The sequence below is a fragment of the Nycticebus coucang genome, chromosome 18 (genome assembly GCF_027406575.1).
Source record: "Nycticebus coucang isolate mNycCou1 chromosome 18, mNycCou1.pri, whole genome shotgun sequence".
In the NCBI taxonomy this organism is placed as follows: Eukaryota; Metazoa; Chordata; class Mammalia; order Primates; family Lorisidae; genus Nycticebus; species Nycticebus coucang.
Window position 1 is genome coordinate 74,120,886 of NC_069797.1, and position 24,561 is coordinate 74,145,446.

At 52.5% G+C, this 24,561-nt stretch overlaps 1 protein-coding gene across 12 annotated transcripts in view; it reads left to right on the forward strand.

Annotated features, from left to right (window-relative positions):
- The window catches only part of LLGL2 (LLGL scribble cell polarity complex component 2), a 42,244-nt gene that overhangs the window by 14,094 nt on the left and 3,589 nt on the right, over positions 1–24,561 (forward strand). For 7 of the 12 annotated variants that reach the window (XR_008375575.1, XR_008375572.1, XR_008375570.1 and 4 more), the window contains exons 3-16: positions 10,863–10,960; positions 13,229–13,310; positions 13,624–13,739; positions 14,383–14,541; positions 16,913–17,075; positions 17,227–17,359; positions 17,768–17,822; positions 18,470–18,624; positions 21,245–21,462; positions 21,550–21,617; positions 21,753–21,906; positions 21,995–22,099; positions 23,688–23,980; positions 24,076–24,226. Coding sequence is in view for 3 of the 12 variants with exons in the window: in XM_053569526.1 (XP_053425501.1) it covers positions 10,863–10,960; positions 13,229–13,310; positions 13,624–13,739; positions 14,383–14,541; positions 16,913–17,075; positions 17,227–17,359; positions 17,768–17,822; positions 18,470–18,624; positions 21,245–21,462; positions 21,550–21,617; positions 21,753–21,906; positions 21,995–22,099; positions 23,688–23,980; positions 24,076–24,226 (1,950 nt within the window). In the remaining 9 variants the exon portion in view is untranslated. Of the gene's footprint in view, positions 1–10,862; positions 10,961–13,228; positions 13,311–13,623; positions 13,740–14,382; positions 14,542–16,912; positions 17,076–17,226; positions 17,360–17,767; positions 17,823–18,469; positions 18,625–21,244; positions 21,463–21,549; positions 21,618–21,736; positions 21,907–21,994; positions 22,100–23,687; positions 23,981–24,075; positions 24,227–24,561 lie in introns of those variants that run through there. The other 5 variants (XR_008375576.1, XR_008375578.1, XR_008375571.1 and 2 more) reach the window with 2 other exon arrangements.

The following is a 24,561-nucleotide window of genomic DNA, read 5'->3' on the forward strand; positions in this document are numbered from 1 at the left end:
ATGAAGAATTCTGTTTAGTTTTTTTGTTGATATTGATTTGAGGAGTACGGAAGTCAACTTGCCCAGGTTCTAATCCAACTTCACATAGAAGCTGAGTGACCATGTATCTATCACCCACACCAGAGACATATTAGAGCTTTCCCAGTGTATACTTTCTAGCTTGCTTTGGGGCCTTGAGAAATAGATGTGCAGGTATTGAGAATGAGGGATCTCATGGGGCAGCGCCCGTGGCTCAGTGGGTAGGGCACTGGCCCCATATACCAAGGGTGGCGGGTTCAAACCCGGACCCAGCTAAATTGTAACAAAAAATAGCCGGGCATTGTAGCAGGTGCCTGTAGTCCCAGCTACTCTGGAGGCTGAGGCAAGAGAATCGCCTAAGCCCAGGAGTTGGAGGTTGCTGTGAGCTATGATGCCATGACTCTGTCTCTTTAAAAAAAAAAAAAAAAGAGAGAATGGTGGATCTTGGGACACCTGGGGCCTGCTGCCCTTGCTCCAGAAGGAGCAGCCCGTGGGTCTCAAAACTTCAATGTCCACTGGGGAAGCCTGGGTGACCCCCTATTACCTCCAATCTCTCACTCTCAGAAGGTGGCAGGTGGCAGAAACTGGACAGACAGGCTCAGCAAAGGAAGAACCCCCACCCCTGAGTTCTGTCTGTGCAGCTGGGTGAGGCTGGGGTGGGGCCCGGGCAGAGAAATCCTTTCTCCATTCCCAACCCTTTACTGGTGGTACCCAAGCTTGGCTGCCCTCCTCCAAGAGAAGGAGGGGGAGGTTCCTGGAATTCCTCCACTGGTCTGCCTTCCTTCTTCCATTCAAATGCAAGAAACATTCTGGGAGCACCTGCTATCTATATAGCCCCAGGCCTGGGTTGGGAGAATCTCACTGATAAGACCTTTGCCCTCCTCCACTTTTATAGTCTGGGGAGGGACTGGGCTGATGGCCTCAAATTCCAAGTCTTGAGAGTAGAGAGATGAAAACAGACAGTGGGGGAAGGGGTTAGGGAGACATACATAGTCTCATCCAGGCTTGAAGGGTACAGTGGAGCTGGAAGGGTGGGACTGGAGGATGAGGCCAGGTCCTGGAGGGTTAGGGCCCTGCATGGGACTGTGGTCTGGAACCTGGAAGTCTGGGGTCCATGGCCCTGGTGGGTTTTGAGTAGCACAGGAGTGGTCCCCTTTACAATTTAGGGAAGATAGAGCTGGGGGTGCTTTTACTCACTGAGTGAAGTGGGTAAGCTCAGCAATTGGGGAAGCGGCAGTGAAGAGAGTGGGAACAGAGGAGGGAGGTGGGCATCCAGGAGGACCATGGTGTCTCTGTCATGGATGGGTAGTGGTCCCAGGCACTAGCAGGTGGGAGCCCAGGCCAGGAGGGGCAAGAAGCAGGTTTGAGGGAAAGTGAAAGTTTTGATTGTTTTGACTTGGACAGAATAGCAACAATGACTTCCCATTATGGGGAGGTAGTGTGCCCGATGGCTAGTAGGAGGCTGGTAGTACTGAGTCAGCCCCTGACCACTGCCTGCCTTAGACAGGTCACTCATCTGAAGTAGAGATCATGAACAAAGCTACCCCACTGAGTTGGTATGAGCTGCTGGTTTAGGTGAGGGTCAGTCCCCTGGAGAGTGTTCACAGTGATGACTCTGGTCATCTCTCCCAATTGTCCTGAAAAGCCAGTGGAGCACTATCCTTGAACAGATTCTCTGACTCTGGAGGGCAGCTGAGAGGCAGCTCCAGTTGGCAGTGCAGGGGTCAGGAGCAGGGATTCTGGAGCTGGATGACCTGGGTCTAGGAGCTAGCTGTGTGACCATGGATGTATAACATAGCCTCTCTGCTATTCATTTTCCTCATCTGTAAAACTGGCGTCCCTCCAGCCTTCTAGGTTCCTTGGTTGGGCTATGAATTACATTGATGTAAGGCAGCCACACCCATTGCTTAGTGGGTAGGGTGCCGGTCACATACCCCCAGGCTGGTGGGTTCGAACCCAGCCCGGGCCAGGTAAACAGGGACAACTGCAACAACACCACCAAAAATAGCCGGGCGCTGTGGCGGGTGCCTCGGGAGGCCGAGGCAAGAGAATCACCTAAGCCCAAGAGTTGGAGGTTGCTGTGAGCTGTAACTCCACAGCTCTCTATCCCGGGGAACACAGTGAGACTGTCTCAAAAATAGAAAATAAAATAAATTGACATAAGGCAGGTTAACAGGAGGGAAACCATCCACAAAATATGAGGCATGAAGGGTCAGATGATTACAGCTTATACAGCAGTGCCTCTTACCCCAATTTCACTTTTCATGGGTTCAGATAGCCAAAATCCAAAGGCAGGTGAACACAGTACAGGTCACACATCCCTTATCTGAAATTCTTGGGACCAGAAGTATTTCAGATTTCAGGTTTTTTTTTTAATTTTGGAGTATTTGCATTACACTTACCGGTTGAACATCTTTAATCCAAAATGTGCCAATGAGCATTTCCTTTGAGTGTCATGTCTGCTTTCAAAAACTCTCTAGTTTGAGCATTTTAGATTTTGGATTTTCAGGTTAGGGATGCTCAACCTATGAAACAGGATATTTTGAGAGAGGGGCTACATTCACATAACTTTTATTATAGTGTATTATAATTGTTCTGTAATACTTTATTACTGTAGGTCTCATACTGTGCCTCATTTATAAATTAAACTTTATCATAGGTAGAAATGTAGAGGAAAAACCGTGGCATATAGGGCTTAGTCGATCCATGATTTCAGGTGCCTGCTGGGAGTCTTGGGGACTGCTATATAGCACCCTGAGCTGCAGACAAGAATAGGGCCTGGGGGGACAGCGGCTGGGTTTTGGGGGATAGGGAAAGACATGTAGGTGAATGAAAGTTGTCTCGTGCAAAGATGGTAATAAAAGTTGTTTTAGTCGCCATTACTGACTGTGGACAGCTGTAATAAATTTGACTTCATGTTTCAACCACCAAACCATTCCTTCTGTAGCTCAGGAGAGCACCCCTCTACCCCGTTTGCTCGCAATATCCTGTGATCTCTGTGCTCTCACTGCAGTTCTTTGGGTTGCATATTTTCCTTAATCCTCTCCATGTCTAGCTGGATTGCAGAGTTAAGTTTATGATTATGAAATAAAAACTAGGGCGGCGCCTGTGGCTCAGTGAGTAGGGTGCCGGCCCCATATACCGAGGGTGGCGGGTTCAAACCCAGCCCCGGCCAAACTGCAACAATAACAACAACAAAAAAAAATAGCCGGGCGTTGTGGCGGGTGCCTGTAGTCCCAGCTGCTCGGGAGGCTGAGGCAAGAGAATCGCGTAAGCCCAAGAGCTGGAGGTTGCTGTGAGCCATGTGACGCCACGGCACTCTACCCGAGGGTGGTACAGTGAGACTCTGCCTCTACAAAAAAAAAAAAAAAAAAAAATGAAATAAAAACTAAATAATTAAAAAAAAAAAAGTTGTTTTAGAGCAATTCTCTTACTAAATCTGACATCTGAAATGCTCCAAAATCCAGTGCTTTTTGAGCCCCAAAGGAAATGCTTGTTGGAACGTTCTGGATTTAAGATGCTCATTTGCGAGTATAATGCTGAAATTTTAGCATGCAGTAAATTTTTGGGGGGGCGGGGGACAGAGTCTTACTATGACACCCTCGGTAGAGTGCTGTGGCGTCACAGCTCACAGCGACCTCAAACTCTTGGGCTTAAGCGATTCTCTCGTCTCAGCCTCCCAAGTAGCTGGGACTACAGGCTCTCGCCACAACACCTGGCTATTTTCTTTGTTGTTGCAGTTGTTTAGCTGGCCAGGGCTGGCGCCATAACCACTGTACTACAGGCGCAGAGCCGACATGCAGTAAATTTTGAAATACAAAACACTCTGGTCCCAAGTCTATTGGATGACCTGTGTTTTACTAAAGTAGATTTCCTTTATAGATGTAAACTTATTTTACAAAAAGGGTGGCTTTTCAGAGCTACTCCTGTCTTTGCACTTTCTCAGAATAATCAGCTCAAGATATGCTAGAGAAGTACATTTTGGGGTGGCATATTGTGGTCTCCCACAGTCATATTTTGGGGTGGTGTGTCCTGAGTCCCAGTATAGCAGCCCCTCCATCAGGGACTTAATTGCTTTAAGTTGTGCTGGGCACAGGTCAGGGTATATCTTGCCATCACCTCATCCTCGCAGGGACTCAGCTGAATATTCCCATTCGCAAGGGAGGAAACTGAGGCCCTAGGGCCTGTCACAGCCTGATCATATCCTAGAAGGCACTAACTAGGGATAAGGACATCCCAGTTCCACCTACCAGCTGGCTGGGCAGCCCTGGGGTGGTAGCTGCACCCCTCTGAGCCTCAGTATTTTCAACTCTGAAATAGCTGTTAATATGTTTTGGGTCCTCAAGCCTGTAGGGGAGGACTTGGAGAGACAAGTCAGCCAGCAAAGTGAGGGCAAGGCCACCAACGACCAAGTGAGGGACCACAGGACCTCAGTAGGGAAGTAGTAACTCGGGAGGAGAATGTAACCTTGATGTCAAAGTAAAACCTCTCTCTTGCCAGCTGCTGGTAGCCTGCAAACTGCTCTGGTGAAACCCAGGCAGCCACGCCCATAAGGGTGAGCAGGCCTGCCTGGGCTCTGCAGGCACACCTGCCTGGGTCGTTCCTGCCCATGCCCATCCTCCCTGTGCCCCCAAGTCCTAAACAAACAGTGTGTTCCAACTGGCTGCCCGTGCCAATGGTCAGGTTGTTTTGTCTTGGTTTTTACACAGTTGGGCCCCAGTGTCGGGTGACAGCCACGCAGGGAGGCCCAGGTTGCTGCCACCACTAGGAATCTGTCACACCCAGTATCGGGCTGAGCTGCCCAGCCAGCCAGGCAGGTGTGCCCCCTGTGGCCCTGGGCAGCCTCCAGGGACTGTAGTCCCCAGCATTTCCTCCCTTTCACCCCCGACAGGTACCAAGGACTCCTCAGGTCCTTACTCTTGTGGCGGGGGAGTCTTCCCTGGCTGCTGGCAGGCTGAAGGGCCCCCACTGTCTCTGATAAACATCCCCTGCTACTCTCTTCCCTTCTTCCCTTCTGGGACCTGAAAGACATCCTGGAGCCAGAGTGGGACAGATGGGCTTTCTATCCCTCTCCAGGCTAATGTTGCAGTTTGGCGGCTCCTACAAATCTTTGCTTTCCCTTCCCAGCTCTGTCAAAAGAGTTCATTGTTCTTTCTTCTCTTGGCAGAGGTCACCTGAGCCAGGTAGCAAGATGGAGGCGGGGCTGGGTGGGCTGGCTGCTGTGCTCAGGAGGCCCTAATGGCTGCCAGGCTTTAGTCAACCGCTTAGCTTGAACTTGAGCTGGAAATAGCTGGGAATTAGAATGGCTGGGAGGGCTGGTCTGGGAATTCTGTCCACAAAGGGGCTGTGTCTGCTGCCCCAAGCTGGGTCCCCAGCGCACTCTTTGCCCTGAGTAGAGGGATGATCCAGGGTTGCTAGGAGCCTTTGAGCCCACGTCCCATGCCCAGGTGGGAGCCTCCCTTAAGGGAAGCCATGTACACTCCCTCTTCCAGGGACCTGGAACCATTCCTAAACCCTAAACACACGTAAAGAGTATCACTACCCCTGTGGACCTTGCACACAGTGGGACAACCAATTCTCAAAAGGCTGCCAGGAGTCGGGATGGCAAGGGTGTGGGAAGGGCACCAAAGTGGGAGGTGACTGGGCACAGCCAGAAGTGCCTTATGGAGCTCTCATTCTTCCCTGTCCTGGGCTCCCAGGATGCTGGGCCCTCGGTATCTAACTAACCCTGTCCCTTCTAGCATCTGCTTATCGTCCTTCCCCCAAATCCACATTCCTCCCTTTCCTGTTCCTGGCAAGACCACCTCAGGCCTCTCTTGACTGACCAGGTCCCCGTGCCTCTCTGCCTATCCCCAATCCCTCTTAGAATTGCCCCACTTGGGCTCATGGGTCTTATTTGCACATTGAGCAGTGCCACCTCCTCTGGGCCTGGGGAATCCCCGGGAACCATGCTATTTACATTTGAAGCCACTCTCTTGGGCTCTGTCCGGGTTTTGTCACTGTGAAGTGCACTGTCCTCATTTTGTTCCTGAGGGAGCCTTGGTTCCAGAGTTGTCCACCTGGAGAAGATGCCTATGGGATGCTTGGAAGGACGAGGAACCTCAGAAGGAAGCAGGGCCTCATGGGACAAGGCCTGTGTGTGCTACATGTCAGGTGGCCACTTGGGGTTGTCCTGGACAGCCCTGCTGTCACAGTGGTGGCATCATCCTGTGTATTGGGTGGGAAATAAAGCTCACAGGCAAGGCAGCTTGCCCCCAAGACCAGATACCTGTCAGTGGCAGGAAGGAGTTAGAAGCATAGTGGGTCTGACTCAGACCTTTTCTAAATGGTCTCCTGAAAAGAAGGTGGCGATGGGAGGGAGGGGTGGCCAGAGCGTCCTCAAGACCCTGAAGGATGGCCAGGCGCTGTGGCTCACGCCTGTAATCCTGGCTCTCTGGAAGGCCAAGGTGGGTGGATTGCCTGAGCTCATGGGCTCAAGATCAGCCTGAGCAAGAGTGAGACCCCATGTCTAAAAAATAGCCAGGTGTTGTAGCAGGCGCCTTATTCCCAGCTACTTGGGAGGCTGAGGCAAGAGAATTGCTTGAGCCCAAGAATTTGAGGTTGCTGTGAGCTATGACGCCACGGCACTGTACCAAGGGTAACAATGTGAGACTCTTGTCTCAAAAAAAGAAAGAAAGAAAGAAAGAAAGAAAAGAGATCCTGGGGCGGTGCCTATGGCTCAAAGGAGTAGGGAGGTGGCGGGTTCAAACCCAGCCCCAGCCAAAAACTGCAAAAAAAAACAAGAAAAAAGACCCTGAAGGACATGAGGAGGGTGAGTGATTGAAGAATGGGACTAACCTTGTTGTCTTGCTCTGAGTTAGGGAGCAACTATGGACCCTCCCAGAAGTGGCTCTGGTGAAGTGTCACCAGAACTTGGGGGGCTGAGAGCCTAACTTACAGACTGTTTTCTCTTCTGCTCAATGCTCTGCTGATGCCCTGAGGCAGAATCATCTAGGCCAATAGGAATATCAGGATATTTTAAGTCTTTTTTTTTTTTTGAGATACAGTCTCATGCTGTTGCCCAGGGTAAGGTGTCAGTGTCAGCCTACCTCACAGTAACTTCAAACTCCTGGGCTCAAGCAATCTTCCTGCCACAGCCTCCCAAGTAGCTGGGACTACAGATGCCTGCCACAGTGCCTGGCTAATTTTTTCTATTTTTAGTCGAGATGGGGTCTTGTTCTTGCTCAGACTGGTCTCAAACTTCTGAGCTCAAGGGAGTTTCCCACTTCAGCCTCCCAGAGTGCCAGGATTCCAGGCATGAGTCATTGCACTCAGCCCTGATATTTATTATTATTATTATTTTTTTTTGCAGTTTTTGGCCAGGGCTGGGTTTGAACCTGCCACCTCTGTTGCCCTGATATCTTAATTTAAAATTTTCTAGGGCGGCACCTGTGGCTCAGCGGGTAGGGCGCCGGTCCCATATGCCGGAGGTGGCGGGTTCAAACCCAGCCCCGGCCAAAAAAAAATAAAAAAAAAAAAATAAAATAAAATAAAATTTTCTAGAAGTTACATTATAAAATTCTTATAAAATGAAAGAAATTACTTTTAATAACATATCCAAAATAAATATTGTTTGACATATAGCTAACGTAAATTACTGAGTTTTTTTACAATTCATATTTTTAGACACAGAGTCTTTGAAATCTGGGTATATTTTGACCTACCACACATCTCAGTTCAGACTTTAAATCTTCAGAAATATTTGATCTAGGAGTTCGGAAGGCTTACAGTTGAAAAGGAAATTTGAAACTTGGTCTGCCTGAGTCCAGGCCCTGTTCTTTTAGAACCCAAGTTGTTCCAAATATAGTTTGAATTTTTCCAATAACCGAACACAACATCCATTCTTTAGGTTAATTTAAAGTAAATGAAATTTAAAATTTAGCTCCTTGGTGGCAGTAGCCACGCTGCAAGTGCTTGGTAGCTACATGTGCTGGGCCACACAGGGTGTGGGGACTGCTACCAGCCGTTGGGCTTCTGCAGGACATTCCTGCCCTAGTCCTCCAAATTCCAGAGGCTTTTCCCCTGCGCTGCTGATGGTAGTAATGGGAAAATGTTACGTCTCAGGAACTGTCTCTTAGACCCTGGCTACTTACTTCATGAGGCCCCAGCAACCTGGGGTTGGCTGAAGCCTAGCAGGGCCCCTGTCCTGTTCGCTGCGCTCCTTTTCCTGGGAAATGTTTACATTCCAGACACTCAGCCATCTACCCAGGACCTTTCCAGGCTCTGCATTTTTCACATAGCTGAACAGGGACCTGGGTTAGCCTGGTGGCTCCTGCTGGGTCCCTTCTGTCTTCTGGGCTGTCCTATCAGGTATGGCCATTTGTAGGGCAGGCTGCATTTCAGGCGAAGAGCTGGGCCTGACACCCTCACCTCTTCAGTCCCAGGTATCCCCCAAATAGGCACTCATTGGTGCTTTCCTCCCTGGCCTGACCCCAAAAGGATGAGGCTGGTTGGGAGGCAGGCAGCCTCTGAGTTTGCTAAGCTATCATGCCAGCTGTCACCAGCTGTCACTTGTCTCTTTCTGCTGCTTTGAGGCCTGACAGGGCTTTGATGTGGAAGGTGAGCCCCAGGCCTGATGAGGGTGCCTCGCTGATATAACCTTTTTCTATAGGGAAGAGTCTCTGTGGTTAAAAAAAGTCTTGGAAGCAACTAGTTGGCATTGGTTTGCCGTGTTTGCACCCTGCATTGCAAGGTCCATGTCCCCTGCAGTGGGAGGTGGAGCTTGGCTTGGGGTAGCTGATTAAGGAACAGAACCAGAGGTTTATCATTCTATATCTGTAGTGTTTACTTACATTCATATATCTCTAACCTGCTGCTCCATCCTTGGGACTTCTCAGGGAAATACTCAAGAATTATAGGCAAAGGTAAAGGTCCAAGAATGGTCATCAATGCAACTGGCCATTGCAAAACCTCTAGAAATGTTCAGGACATCTTACTGAGGCTGTGGTAGTCACAGTTCCTCTCCAGTCTTTGAGATGCTGCCCAACAATGTCAAGAAGAAGGAAAAAGCTAAAAAGTCAGCCAGGAAAGACAAAGACCCAGTGAACAAATCCTAGGGCAAGGCCAAAAAGAAATGGTTTAAAGGTGAAGTTTGGGACAAGCTCAATAAACCTACCCTTGTTTGACAAAACTACATATGACAAACTCTGTAAGGAAGTTCCCGACTCTAAGCTTAAAAGCCCAGCTGTGGTCTCTGAGAGACTGAAGATCCAAGGTTCCCTGGCCAGGGCTGCCCTACAGGAGTCCTTAGTGAAGGACTTACCAAGCTGGTTTCAGAGCACTGTGCTCAAGCAGTTTACACCAGAAATACCGAGGGTGGAGATTCCCCAGGTGCTGGTGAAGGTGGGTGAACAGGTCCACCCAACTGTATATTTGGAAAAAGAAAACTATCCAATCCCCCCCGCCCCCAAAAGTGAATTTTAATACTGGAGGCTGGTGCAAATGGGGCGGGCAGTGGTTCTCAACTTGTGGGTCGCAACCCACAGGAACTGTATTAAAAGGCCACGGCATTAGGAAGGTTGAGAACCACTGCCTTAGGTAATATTCTTCAGCTGTTTAAAAGTTGCTTCATGTGTCTGCAATCTTTTTTCTTCTCTGCTGCACATTGTAAGAAGAGTTGTCTAGGGCCATACATTAAGTACACAAATATTAACAAAAGCTGATGAGCAAGAGAAAAGAGCTGTGCATTCTTTTTTTCTTTTTGAGACAGAGCCCTAAGCTGTTGCCCTGGGTAGAGTGCTTTCATAGCAAGTCTCCTGTCTCCGCCTTCCAAGTAGCTGGGACTACAGGTACCCACCACAATGCCCGGCTGTTTTTTGGTTGCAGCCATCATTGTTGTTTGGCGGGCACAGGCTGGATTCGAACCCGCCAGCTCAGATGTATGTGGCTGGCACCTTAGCCGTTTGAGCCTGCATTCTTTTTCTGATATCTGACACCACAGATAACCAGAAAAGTCTTCAAATAATCCACTTCCGGCCTCTGGACCATAGGTTGGACACCCCTAAAAGAGTTTTTAACAACTTGAACTGGCTTTAAGTGGAAAAACATGTATAGCAATACCTGTCCAGAGCAGGTGTATGTACATCCACGCAACCTGATTTAAAATGTAAAATTTAAACATACACCCAAACATTCATGAGCACAGGAAAAGTTCAACAGACATACCCCATGCCATTAGCAGGATTATTTCTGGGTTTGGGAGTCTGAGTAATTTTTGTTCTTTCTTAAACTCCTTAATACATCCCAAGTTTTCTACAATATGTATTATTACTTCTTTAATAAGCAATGGGCATATGTATTATTACTTCTTAAATAAGCAATAGGCAAAAGCACTCCCGATATTTTCTCCCTGGAAAGATGGTTATAGAGAACTCAGTAGGACAAGGGCATGTGAGACAGCCCACTGTGGCTGAGGGGACCCTGGGATAGCCCAGAATCAGGCAGGGCCACTGTAGGGCAGGCTGGAATGGGCCCAGTGCTGTGGGCCAGTCAGGCTTCCTGAGGGACCGATGTCTCCACTGCGCACCCTGCTCCCACCTGCTTCGGGAGGCTGGGCCAATCCCCCAAGGTACATAAGGTGGAGTCACCAAGGCAGAGTTCCTGGGGAGCACCAGGTGTCTGGCCTGGTGTCAGGGAGGATGAGCCATCAGGGATGGCCACTTGGCCAAGGCAAGGGTCAGAAATGGACTAAGGATGGGGTTTGCATAAGTCTGGGCTTGCCTACAACATTCAGTGTCTGGGAAGAGCCAGCCATGGTTGCGGAGAGGACACATCCTCAGGCGCTTCCCATGTGCCTATCATTGCAGACGGTGGAGCATGGCTTTCCACACCAGCCCAGTGCCCTTGGCTACAGTGCCTACCTGCGCATCCTGGCCATCGGCACCCGCTCTGGAGCCATCAAGCTGTATCCTTTTGTCCCCCTGGAGGGAACACAAGGGCCTTGGGACACATGATATTCAGGGAGGCACATGTCTTTCCTCCCTGCCCGCTGTTGGAATAAGATTGGGACTTGGATTTCCATTTGCAGCTTTGAAACTTACTCCCTTCTGAAGAGGGGTGGGCTAGAGAAGTTGGTGGGACCCCAGAACTAAGCCCAGTCAGCTACTTATATTGGGGTTGGTGTTGAAACTGACCAAGAGGTGCTGGTTTATTTTGTGTCCTGTGTCCTTTTAGGGACATTCAAGCCATCTCCTCTCTTTGGGGTTCCTTTTCTTACCTACTGCTGGAGGTTTCACGGATTGTACAGGGTAGGGCTGAGGCAATAGTAGGGACACCATGTGGTAGTGTGGTATTCCCTGAGGAGACAGGCTTGGCCACAGGGTCTTTTCTGCCCAGCAGGTTGTGGCATCTCAGACCTATTTTTGGGGGGCTGCGCAAGGAGTCCCAAAGAGGAAGAACTGCCACCCGAGTCTCAGCTGGTGCTCACTAGTGGCTGGTAGTGGGCTATTAGCCTGGAGGCTGCTCCCTGCCCCTACCCAGACTTCTACATTGGGGCTCTTGGCAGGATTTCCTCAAAGACAGGTGGGCATGTCCCCTCTGGGGAGGCCTGGGCCTTTCTGTGCCCTGCCTTCTTTGGCTACCAGTGACCCCTCTTTTTTTTTTTTGCTGTCATTTTTTATTTTCTTGCTTTAAAAATTTTTTTTCTTTTTATTTCCTTGCTTTTGTTGTTGTTGTTGAGACAGAGTCCCATCCTATGCCTTGAGCAGAGTGCAGTGGTGTCATAACTCACTGCAACCTCATACTCGGGCTGTGGGCATCCTGCTGCCTCACCCTCTGGAAGCCACTGGGATTACAGATGCCCACCATGGTGCCCAGCTGGGTTTTTTAGTTTTATGAGTCGGGGTCTCACTCTCACTCAGGCAAGTCTCGAACTCCTGAGCTCAAACAATTCTCCTTCCTCAGCCTCCCACAGTGCTGGAATTACAGACCTGAGCTATGGCACCAGGTCAGGTGACCGCTCTTGTCCCTGGGGGTATTCTAGCATCCTCTCAGGAGTCAGCCCCAAATACAATGAATGGAGACAGGTGATGAGCCAAGAACATTTTATTTTTTTCCTCTATATGAGTCAGAAGTAGACTGGCCCCAGGGCTCTCTATAGCAGAGGTGGGGTGGTCTTGGGTGGGGAAGACAGCGCTCAGGCAGCTGTTCTTCCAGGTTCCATCCACACCCACCAGACAATAGTACACACACCTGTTTGCCAGCAGTGTTCCTTTCCTGGCCTGAGGCTGGGCTCTGTCCTAATGGGTTCTCCTTTTTTTTTTTTTTTGAGACGGAGTCTCAGTATGTTGCCCTTGGTATGGTGCGGTGGCATCACAGTTCACAGCAACCTCAAAGTCTTGAGCTCAAGCAATTCTCTTGCCTCAGACATTCAAGTAGCTGGGACTACAGGTGCCCACCACAATGCCTGGCTATTTTTGTTGCAATTGTCATTGTTGTTCAGCTGGCCGGGGCTGGGTTCAAACCCACCAACTTCGGTGCATGTGGCTGGTGCCGTAACCACTGTGCTACAGGCACCAAGCCTGGATCCTCCTTTAAAGCATTCCATCTGGCCTGACTCGGGGCCCCAGGTGACGCTATCCCCAAGAGGAGGGCATTAGGGAGTTGGGAGATGGGGGACCACCTGAGATAGCTCAGCTGGCACCTCTCCCGCAAAGCCCTAACCCCTTCCTACTCCTGTCTGCCGCCTCATGTGGAAAAGGCCAGCAGGTATACACACAGGCGGCCAGTGGCCTGTGCTGGCATCTCAACCTTTCCTCAGCTGGTTAATCATTGCCAGGCCATGGCCAGATCCTTCAAGATCCCTGGTGCAAAGACTGCTGGGGGTGGGACTATGGTGCCACCAAATGATAGCCGAAGGGTCTGTTGCAGCTCAGGTTGGGGGTGGAGCTGAGGCAGCCTAACATTTGCCAAGAGAGGGCTTCACCCTTTACAGAGCTGCTCCCACCTGCCTGGCTGAATTACCCTGGGGGTCAGGTCAGGTCATTGGCCACATGCCCTAGGCCAGGGCCGCTTCTGTCCCCTCCCCACTTCAGGCCCCTGGACATGGGTCCTGCTCTGGGGGAAAGGCAGGCCCCCTGCTTGTACTCCTCTCCACATAAACGGAGGGCCTGGCACTCAAGGTGGGTAAGGGACCGTGTCCAGCCTCCACAGCTTTTCCTGAGCCTGTTCCTAGCTACGGAGCCCCGGGGGTAGAGTTCATGGGACTACACCAGGAGAACAACGCTGTAACACAGATCCACTTCCTGCCTGGCCAGGTGAGGGACCTAGGCTGGGGAAGATGCCAGAAGGGCCAGGGACTCTCCTCTGTGCCCTTTCCACCCTCACTTCCCACCAGCAGGACTGGTGTGGAGAGGCTGGCATTTGGTAGCTCTGGGGGTGGCACTAATGGGAATGCCTAGGACCACCTCCTTTTCCTCAGTGGGAGGTTCATGGGCCACCCTGAGAATAGCCAGAGGTCTTTTGGTCCGTGGAGCAACTGGGCTGCATCAGCCCAGGGTAAAGGCTTCATGAATGCTGGCTTTCCCTGGTTAACAAAACAGCATGCTCCTGTCCCCTGTCCCTGTCTAGTGCCAGTTGGTAACTCTGCTAGATGACAACAGTCTGCACCTGTGGAGCCTGAAGGTCAAGTCTGGGGTGTCAGAGCTGCAGGAAGATGAGAGCTTCACACTGCGTGGTCCCCCTGGGTAAGGACTTCCTCTCCCAGCCCAGCCTGACTCACGCTCTCAACCCCCCGAGAGCTCACCCCGAGGGCCAGTGCTTCTGTAGCACAGGTTTCTGGGGACAGCGGGCAGGGCTGTGGGCTGCCTCCGCATCTTCACACCATGTCACACTGGGGGTCCCAGGTATTCTTCCTGTCTCCTAACCCAGCCACTCTGCCAGTTTGGTGTTTTTGTTTTTATTTTTTGAGACAGTCTGACTTTGTCACCCTCAGTAGAGTACTGTGGCATCATAGCTCACAGCAACTTCAAACTCTTGGGCTCAAGAGATCCTCTTGCTTCAGCCTCCCCAGTAGCTGGGACTATAGGCATCTGCCACAATCAATGTCTGGCTATTTTTAGAGACGGGGTCTCGCTTTTGCTCAGGCTGCTCTCAAACCCATGAGCTCAGGCAATCCACTCGCCTCAGTCAGCTGTCTCCTTAGCAGAAAGCATCCTATGTCTGTCCTGTGTGAGATGGTGTTAACCCTGCTAAAGGACTTTATAAGGCCTGTTTCCCTTGGCAGGGCCTTCCCTGGGCCTGTTGAGGGCAGCCAGGATTTGAGGGGATTCCACATGGATACCCTTGCCTGGGCAGCAGCCAGTTCACGAGAAGCCATTCCCATTGTAGGGCTGTCCCCAGTGCCACGCAGATCACTGTGGTCCTGCCACACTCCTCCCGAGAGCTGCTCTACTTGGGCACCGAGAGCGGCAACGTGTTTGTGGTGCAGCTGCCAGCCTTCCGCTCGCTGGAGGACCGGACCATCGGCTCCGATGCCGTGCTGCAGCGGTGAGTGCAGGGACCCTGCAACTGCTAGATGCTCCTCCCCTCCACTTGAGCATGGATTCTTTTGGTCCCCAATCACATCACATCTCTCAAGAGCTTATAATTTCTACTCCTGGGAAGTCTAAGTGGCCAGAGGGGAGATTCTCAGCTTCCCATCTGTCCCCCAGATTGAGAGTCTACCACCCTGTAATATGTTAGCATCATAGCACTAAAAGGGGTCTTGGAGGTAACTTGCCACCTCATTTAAAGGCCCTAATGACTGATTTCACCAACTCTTAGTCCACTGTCCTTGGCACCATGCATTTCAAAATCCCAAGGCTCCGCATCAGGGGAGTCAGTTCAGACCTTCCTACATCCCCTAGGGCATCTCCCAGGGCTGCATTCTGGGTGCTGTGCTAAGTGTCCACTTGTGCACAGGGCCTATGGCAAGGAAGCCTTCACTACCATGAGCCTGTGGGTTTGTGAGATCATTTTAGCAGCTTTGCTTCTCACTTGGGACATTTACAGTAGATAGGGGGCCAGACTGGGTCTGAGTATGTAGGTGTGGACAGAGGGCCAAACAGGGAAGAGATGAAGGAGTCTAGGGGGAGATTATGGAGGAGGGGGTGGCCATGGTGGAATGCTGTTCAGTTATGAGGGGCAGGAGTAGGCCAGGGTGCTCGGATGCCTGGAACTGATTCACATAGCAGGCAGGCCAGGCAGGGCCTATGTGCCAGGGCAGACTATGACTGGGCTGCAGATCTCTGCCTTTCCCACTCAGCAGGGTAGGGCTGGGGAAGTGTTCTCATGGTCAGAGCAGTCTCGCTCTTGCTCAGGCTGGTCTTGAACCTGTGAGCTCAGGCAATCCACCTGCCTCAGTCTCCCAGAGTGCTAGGATTACAGGTGTGAGCCACCATGCCCAGCCCTATAGGGCTGTTTTTATGTTTTGTTTTGTTTCTGAGACAGTGTCACTATGTCACCCTTGATGGAGTGCTGTGGTGTCACAGCTCACAGCAACCTCCCAACTCTTGGGCTTAAGCGATTCTCTTGCCTCAGCCTCCCAAGTAGCTGGTACTACAGGTACCTACTTACAACACCTGGCTATTTTTTGTTGCAGTTGTCATTGTTGTTTAGCAGGCCTGGGCCGGATTCAAACCCGCCTGCCTTGGTATATGTGGCCAGCGCCCCAACCACCAAGCTAAAGGCACTGAGCCTTTAGGGCTGTTTTTTTGTTTGTTTCTTTTTGTTTTTTTTATTAGAGACAGAGTCTCACTTTATCACCTCGGTAGAGTACTGTGACGTCACAGCTCACAACAACCTCCAACTCCTGGGCTTGGGCAAGCCTCCCTAGTAGCTGGGACTACAGGTACCCGCCACAATGCCCGGCTATTTTTGTTGTTGTTGCAATTTTGCCAGGACCAGGTTCAAACCCACCACCTCCGGTATATGGGGCCGGCGCCCTACTACTTGAGCCACAGGTGCCGCCCGGGCTGTTTTTTAATGACAAAAAGTTGGAACCCACCTCATGAGGAAATGTCCCCATTCTAATTAGGTGGGGGGAAAGTATGTTGCAAAATGGTATATACAGTGTAATTCCAGTTGTTAAGTGAATGAATAAAGATGAGTGTGAAAACACACTTACAAGGGAATAAGCAGGAGGGCAGTTACCAGGGCTGGGCAGGGGCTAGATCCTGTTGGACAACTTCCTTGTGACATTCTTCCAGCTGCTCCTTATGTTTCCCAAGATGGTATAATTCTTACATTGTTGCTTTCAAGAGAGAGTTATTTTCTAACTACCCTAAGAAATACCTCATTTTAAAATCCTCTCTAAAAATTTAAACTTTACAAATAAGGTTCCTCTTTGACCCCAGCTCCCAATTCTAATCTTGGAGAGGGGCACACATGTGGATTTGGTTGGTGCACAGAGATGGGTCCAGGCCATTTCCACCCCCTACTTATGTCCTGGATGTTGGCTGCTACTCCTGTGCCTGCCACCTCATGGTCTTGTGTTGGCTGTGGTACCTCCAGACTTCACATCAGCATTCCAGGCCCAGAGCAGGATGGGTCAAGGTTCAAGGGGCCAGGCCAACTAACAGTTTCATTTTGTGGATCTAAAAATCTTTTTTATTATGATATGCCACCTATTTACAGAAATGTACTAAATGCGAATATATAGTTTGACACATTCTTATAGCATGGGTCATGCTTACTTATAACTGTACCACCTGCGCTTGTATCCTTAGAGGTTGTTCATCCACCGGTGTTCTGTTCCACACGAAGCTTTGCTCCCCTGGCACCGTGTCCTGGCCATCTTTTCCATCATCCCTGTGTCCATGCTCTAGGCCATACCCACTGGTGGTTGGTGGTGTGGGCTCATGACTCTTCCCTCACCCAGCTTGCCGGAGGAGGCCCGCCAGCGGCGGGTGTTCGAAATGGTGGAGGCACTGCAGGAGCACCCTCAAGACCCTAACCAGATCTTGATCGGATACAGCCGAGGCCTCATTGTCATCTGGGACCTGCAGGGTAGCCACGTGTTCTGCCACTTCCTCTGCAGCCAGGTAGGCAGTCCCTGGGATGGCAGCATCGTCACATGGCTTTCCCAGGCCACCTCAAGGCATATGCACCCTAGTGTCAAAATACAGGGGTACAGGCAATGGGAATGCCACCATCTCAGCCAGCTATTCTCTCTCTCCTCTTCCTCCTCTGAAGCAATTGGAGAGTGTCTGTTGGCAGCGGGATGGCCGCCTGCTTGTCAGCTGTCATTCCGATGGCAGCTACTGCCAGTGGTCCATGTCCAGAGACGCCCAGCACCCAGAGCCCCTCCGCAGCCTTGTGCCTTATGGTAAGTGTTCCCCCTCCGGCTGAGCCTGGCCCTGAGGCCATGTTCAATTGTGGGGTGCCCAATTCATAGCACCAAATCTTGGGGCCAGAGAGAGTAAAGGGTTTGTTTAAAGCCTCACAGCACATGGATATGATGGACCCCATTTGGGTGATGGACACGTGTATAGCCCTGACTCAAACCATACAACAAAAGCATTGGTACCCCCTCAGTACCTTGGGGGAAAAACAAAAAAAGCCACATAACAGGTTTCCTGATGGCCCATTGTGGCTCTCCCAGGGAACCACTCAGAGCAACTCTCCCAGGCATAGTTGTACCACCTGGGTATGGGCATGAAAAATCTGTGTCTGTGGGGACCAGCACATGTCTGCGAGTGGGGGGATCCATTCAAGCTAATTCATTTTCTTTTAGGTCCATTTCCTTGCAAAGCTATTACCAAAATCTTCTGGCTGACCACCAAGCAGGGGTATGTATTGGTGCTCTGTCCTCTTTCTAGAACTTTCCTGGAGAGCTGAGAAGGCTGCTCAGGCTTCTGCTTGGGGAGACAGTGGCTAGTGAACACCTTCAGGTCCCACGGTGGGGTCTTGGACACTGGGATGGGAGAGAGGGGTGGACTCACCACTCAGTGGCTCAACTCCTGCAAAAGTCATTCCCACTCCTGCCTCCTGCCACCCTCCCTCCTGTAGCGGTGATTTCTTTTTTTTTTTTTTTTTTAATTTGGCTGGGGCTGGGTTTGAACCCGCCACCTCCGGCATATGGGACCGGCGCCCTACCCGCTGAGCCACAGGCGCCGCCCCTGTAGCAGTGATTTCAATCAGCAGATTTTAAACTCCTTTACTAGCAGCTCCATTTCCTTAGACAAGATGATTCTGGGGAGCACTCAGGGTTACCAAAAGGGGCTGCTGAGATTCAGAACCCTTGGCCTGGGTGCCCCCACTAACCCCCAACTTCCTGGGCTGTTGCATTCAGGAAGAAATGGGGTCCAGCCATCCCCAGCCCCTCCTTGGGACCTTGACTGAGTGATCACCCTGAGACTGTCCCCCCTCCCAGAGACCTGACACAAAGGCTGGTCCTGCATGCCAGGCCCACCCCCCACTCCTCTGTGCCTGCCAGGTTGCCCTTCACCGTATTCCAGGGTGGCATGCCACGGGCCAGCTACGGGGACCGCCACTGCATCTCAGTGGTCCATGATGGCCAGCAGACGGCCTTCGACTTCACCTCCCGTGTCATCGACTTCACTGTCATCACTGAGGCAGACCCCTCGGCTGGTAAGAGAGTAGGTGTGCAGGGTTGGGTGAGGGAGAGGTTGTGTGGAGCAGGTCCAGGTGGGAACCTGCTCAGGAGTTCCCAAACCTGGGTGTTCTGGGTCTCTGAGCCTCACTGCACACCTTCTCAATGCCACTGAGGTAGCTTCAGTCTGCCTCTTTTCTTTCTGCATCCTCCCCAGCTGGGGACTCTGCCTGGCCCCACCTTCCTGTACTCTGATGGGACTTGGCTCAGGGGGTCAGGTCAGCATTGTTGGGTTTAACACCTACCCAGCCTAGACATGGTGAAGACTTTCTTCTGGGCAGGGCAGGAGGTGGCCATGTGGGACCAACACTGGGCCACCCTCCTGGAGCTCCAGCAGAGCCGCAAAGCCCTGAGGCACCCTCATAAATTAGGTGACAGGCAAGACCAGAAAGGGCTGATGTGGAAACCTGGAGAGGAGGTCTCAGCTGTGTGCCAGGAGGGAGGGAGGCGGGGCTCTTCAGACACCTGGCCTGTGCTCTCCTGCTTCTCCACCATGAGGGGGGCTCCAAACCAGCTTCTTTTTTTTCAGCCTCATCTCCCTCCTCACCCTGGATACTACAAGCAGGGCCCAGTGCTGCCCTGGCATATAGCCTGGGGGCTCTTGAGCTGTGGTGGCTCCCAGTGTCTTTGGCTAACTGGACCTGACCCCCAGTAGAGCAGGCAGGAAGCCAGGGAGGAAACTTGCTCAGCTACATATTTAAGTCCAGTGGGGTTGGTTTTTTTTGTTTTGTTTTGTTTTTGGGGTTTTTTTTTTTTTTTGAGACAGAGTCTCACTGTGTTACCCTCGTTAGAGTCCTGTGGCGTCATAGCTCACAGCAACCTCAAACTCTTGGGCTCCAGTGATTCTCTTGCCTCAGCCTCCTGAGTAGCTGGGACTACAGGCGCCTGCCACAATACCCAGCTATTTTTTTTTTTTTTAATATTTATTTATTTATTTATTTTTGCAGGTTTTGGCTGGGGCTGGGCCTGAACCCACCACCTCCGGCATATGGGGCCGGCACCCTATTCTGTTGAGCCACAGGTGCCACCCATACCCAGCTATTTTTAGAGAAGGGGTCTCACCCTTGTTCAGGCTGGTCTCGAACCCGTGAGCTCAGGGCGATCCATCCGCCTCGGCCTCCCAGAGTACTAGGATTATAGGCATGAGCCACTGCACCTGGTCCCCACCAGTGGGGTTTTCTAGGCAGGCCACCTTCCTGTGACTGCATCCCCAGCTCCCTCCCGGTTCCAGCAACCAGGATATGGAGGTGGGGGGTGCACCCCTCAAGCAAGATGTGGGCACCCTGAGGTGCTTAAGTGATTGTTCTGCTTTGTGGGATCTGGCCAGATGGTCCTATTTAGTGAGCAGTTGTGTGCCAAGCTGTCTTCAGGGACAGACAGACAAAGCCCCTGCTCCTGTGGGACTAGATTCCAGTGTGGGGAGATGAGTGACCAGGTTGATGGGTAATGTCAGAGACAAGAAGGAGCAAAACCAGGTTTCGGGGGGCAGGGCCAATTTAGACAGGATGGAGGGCCAGCAGGCTTGGTAAGGGGAAATAATCGCATAGACATTGCACTGACCTAGAGCATGGGGCTGGCCCCCGTAGGGGTCATGGAGGGCAAAGACTGGGCTGGGATACTTGGCTTGCCCCAAGGAGCTGGGGATGGAGGGAGGGCTCTGGAGTGACTGGAGGTGACTCCAGACGTGGTGGCCCCAGATCACATAGGACAGTAGAGGCCCGCGAAGGATTTTGGGTGTATTTTGAGAGATGTGGGGCCCACACGGAGGTGCTGTAATCTGGCCTCTGCTCAGAAAGGCCCCTGATTGTCAAGTAAAGTGTGATGGTGGCACTGGCTGAGATCCCAGACAGGGCCTGCACTTGTTTCTGTAGAGGACTGAGTGACAAATTTCTTCTCTGTCACCACACTATTGTCCTGCCATTGCAGAGCAGATGCAGCCACAGACAAGACACTCCCAAGGGTTGACCTGTGTCCCAGGACAGCTTCATTTATAGAAATAGGATGTGGGCCAGGGAGGTCCTCCAACAGTGGCTGCGTGGAGCCTGGTGAGGGCAGCATAGGCTGGGGAGGAAGGTACAGGGAGCAGAGGGGTGAAGAAGAGAAGATGAAATGAAGGTTTTGTCACCAGCGTGCATTTGTTGGGCTCTAACAGGCCTGGCCTGAGTGAGGTGGTTGTGTGCAATAAGGCCATGCTGGCTTCTGCCCACCTGGAGAGTATCAGCAGGTGTGTCTGAGCCAGGGCCAGTTACCCCAGGCAGGGAGAGCAGGCCCAGCAGAGGAAGAACCAGTCAGCAGGCTCAGTTCAAGGCTCTGGGGCCCATTTCCTGGTTGAGGCCTTGCCTTCTATCCCTGGCTGGAGCCCTGGTTCCAGCCCAGTGAGTCCCTCCCTGGAACTTCTGGCTGGTTAGCTCTCAGCAGCTTTGGACAGAGAGGCAGGGCTATTCCCACACCTCTGCCCTCCTGGAGGTGGACTCTGCTCAAGCCACCGAGAGCAGGGCTTCCGGATCTGCAGATTCTCTGGCTCCCACCATGGAGCTTGTGATTCCATAGCACTGGCCTTTGTCCTGCTGGCCCCTGACCCTGGGCTTATATCCTCAGCCTTTGATGACCCTTATGCCCTGGTGGTGTTGGCTGAAGAGGAGCTGGTGGTGATTGACCTGCAGACGGCAGGCTGGCCGCCAGTGCAGCTGCCCTACTTGGCCTCCCTCCACTGCTCTGCTATCACCTGCTCCCACCACGTCTCCAATATCCCCCTGAAGCTTTGGGAAAGGATCATTGCGGCCGGCAGCCTGCAGAATGCGCAGTTCTCCACCATGGTAGGTCCAGCTCCCTGCCCTGCCCTGCCCCACCCCACCTTGGCCTTAGCCAAATTCTCCCACTGACTCCTGGGTCTCCTCCTCCAGGAGTGGCCCATCGACGGTGGCACCAGCCTGTCCCCAGCCCCGCCCCAGAGAGACCTGCTGCTCACCGGGTAAGTGACTTCGATGCCACTCTTCCTTTTCCCAGTATGATACATTGGGATGGGAACAGAGCCCACGGGGTGTATACCAGCCCTGGGCACCCCAGCCGGCATCCTCTCATGGCGGGCAGGCGGCTGTGCCCACAGGCATGAGGATGGCACAGTGCGGTTCTGGGACGCCTCCGGCGTGTGCCTGCGGCTGCTGTACAAACTCAGCACAGTGCGCGTGTTCCTCACTGACACGGATCCCAGTGAGAACCTCAATGCCCAGGGCGAGGATGAGTGGCCCCCTCTCCGCAAGGTAAGGCCACTAGCCTGGGAACCAAGGAGGGTGGGGAAGGGCTGGGTTCAGCCCCTGTGGCCACTCATAGGGGCCCTCTCCTTGGCAGGTGGGTTCCTTCGACCCCTACAGCGATGACCCCCGGCTGGGCATCCAGAAGATTTTCCTGTGCAAATACAGTGGCTACCTGGCTGTGGCAGGCACGGCAGGACAGGTATCAGGCTGCACAGGGTGAGGACCAGGGCAGGAGTAGACGCCCTGGTTGGCTGAGCAAGCAGCCTTCTCAGGACTGGAGGACAGCCTCCTGGGCACCCGCCTAATGGTGTCACCTGGAGCACATGCTGTCATTCTCTTCCCAATGGATGGCATTGCTTGAGCCCATCAAAAGAAAAGTCCCGGGCGGCGCCTGTGGCTCAGTCGGTAAGGCGCCGGCCCCATATACCGAGGGTGGCGGGTTCAAACCCGCCCGGCTGAACTGCAACCAAAAAAATAGCTGGGCATTGTGGCGGGCGCCTGTAGTCCCAGCTACTCGGGAGGCTGAGGCAAGAGAATCGTTTAAGCCTAGGAGTTGGAGGTTGCTGTGAGCTGTGTGATGCCATGGCACTCTACCAAGGGCCATAAAGTGAAACTCTGTCTCTACAAAAAAAAAAGAAAAGAAAAGTCAAGTCCCTGGGCCTGGCATGGTGGCTCACGCCTGTAATCCCAGCACTTCGGAGGCTGAGGCAGGTGGATTGCCTGAGTTCATGGGTTTGAGACTAGCCTGAGCCAGAGCAAGACCGTCTCTAAAAATAGCCAGGCGTTTTGGCAGGCACCTGTAGTTCCAGCTACTTGGGAGGCTGAGGCAAGAGAATCACTTGAGCCTAAGAGTTGGTGGCTCGGTGCCTGTGGCTCAAGCAGCTAAGGCACCAGCCACATACACCTGAGCTGGTGGGTTCAAATCTAGCTCGGGCCACCAAACAACAATGATGGCTGCTGCAACCAAAATATAGCCGGGCGTTGTGGTGGGCACCTGTAGTCCCAGCTACTTGGGAGGCAGAGGCAGGAGAATTGCTTGAACCCAGGAGTTGGTGGTTGCTGTGAGCTCTAATGCCATGGTACTCTACCCAGGGTGACAGCTTGAGGCTCTGTCTCAAAAAAAAAGAAAAAAGAGTTGGAGGTTGCTGTGAGTTGTGACCCCAGGCACTCTACCAAGGGTAACAAAGTGAGACTCTGTCTCAAAAAAAAAAAGTCCCTGGGGGGGCAGCGCCTGTGGTTCAATGGGTAGGGTGCCAGGTCCATATACCAAGGGTGGCAGGTTTCAACCCAGCCCTGGCCAAATTGCAATAAAAAAATAGCCGGTCATTCTGCAGGGCACGTGTAGTCCCAGCTACTTGGAGGATGAGGCAAGAAAATCGCCTAAGCTATGACGCCATGGCACTCTACTGAGGATGATAAAGTGAGACTCTGTCTCAAAAAAAAAAAAAAAAAAAAAAAATAGCCTGCGTTGTGGTGGGCGCCTGTAGTCCCAGCTATTCGGGAGGCTGAGGCAGGAGAATCGCTTAAGCCCAGGAGTTGGAGGTTGCTGTGAGCTGTGTGATGCCACAGCACTCTACCGAGGGCCATAAAGTGAGACTCTATCTCTTAAAAAAAAGAAAAAAAAAAAGTCCCCAGGGCAGTGGTTCCACCTCCAGGAATCAGAATGAGGGCCCCGCTTAGGCCCTGAGCCTTGACATGGGTCCCAGGTCCTTCACTGTCCTGTGTCAGGATTTCCGAAGTCCTGCCGCCCCTTTGCTGGGGCCTGCTGACCACCTGCCTCCTGCCAGGTGCTGGTGCTGGAGCTGAATGACGAGGCGGCGGAGCAGACCGTGGAGCAGGTGGAAGCCGACCTACTGCAGGACCAGGACGGCTACCGCTGGAAGGGGCATGAGCGCCTGGCCGCCCGCTCGGGACCCGTGCGCTTTGAGCCTGGCTTCCAGCCCTTCGTGTTAGTGCAGTGCCAGCCCCCGGCTGTGGTCACCTCCTTGGCCCTGCACTCAGAGTGGCGGCTTGTGGCCTTTGGCACCAGCCATGGCTTCGGCCTCTTTGACCACCAGCAGCGGCGGCAGGTGTTTGTGAAGTGAGCAGCAAGGCTGGGGGTCAGGGCTGGGAGAGGGGCCTGCTGAGGATCCCCGGGCCTTGGCAGCACTGACGGCCGATGTCCCCCACTTCCAGATGCACGCTGCACCCCAGCGACCAACTAGCCTTTGAGGGCCCGCTGTCCCGAGTGAAGTCCCTCAAGAAGTCCCTACGCCAGTCCTTTCGGCGAATGCGCCGCAGCAGGGCATCCAGCCGGAAGCGGCGGCCAGGTGGTGCCCCAGGAGAGGTGAGGCTGAGGCGGCTGCGAGTCCAGCCCCCCAGAGCCAGAACAGCCAGCAGGGGTTCCACAACACCGTTCCTCCACAGGCTTGCCTGGCTGCCAGCCAAGGCTCCCGGTCTGAGCCACATAGGCTCACTTCCCCAAGTGTGAAAGGCTGCAGTTGTAGTGCATACCCGAGAGTTAAGACTCAGGAAATATCAGTGACTTTCTTGTTCTGCCCACTTTCCCCTCCACCTGACTGGGAGGCCAGGCAGGCTCCCCTTGGGGCATCTCCCACTTGGACATCGTCCTTTCGGACACAGGCCAGGCAGGTGGTTGGCATGGCTGCGGCCCCCTTACCC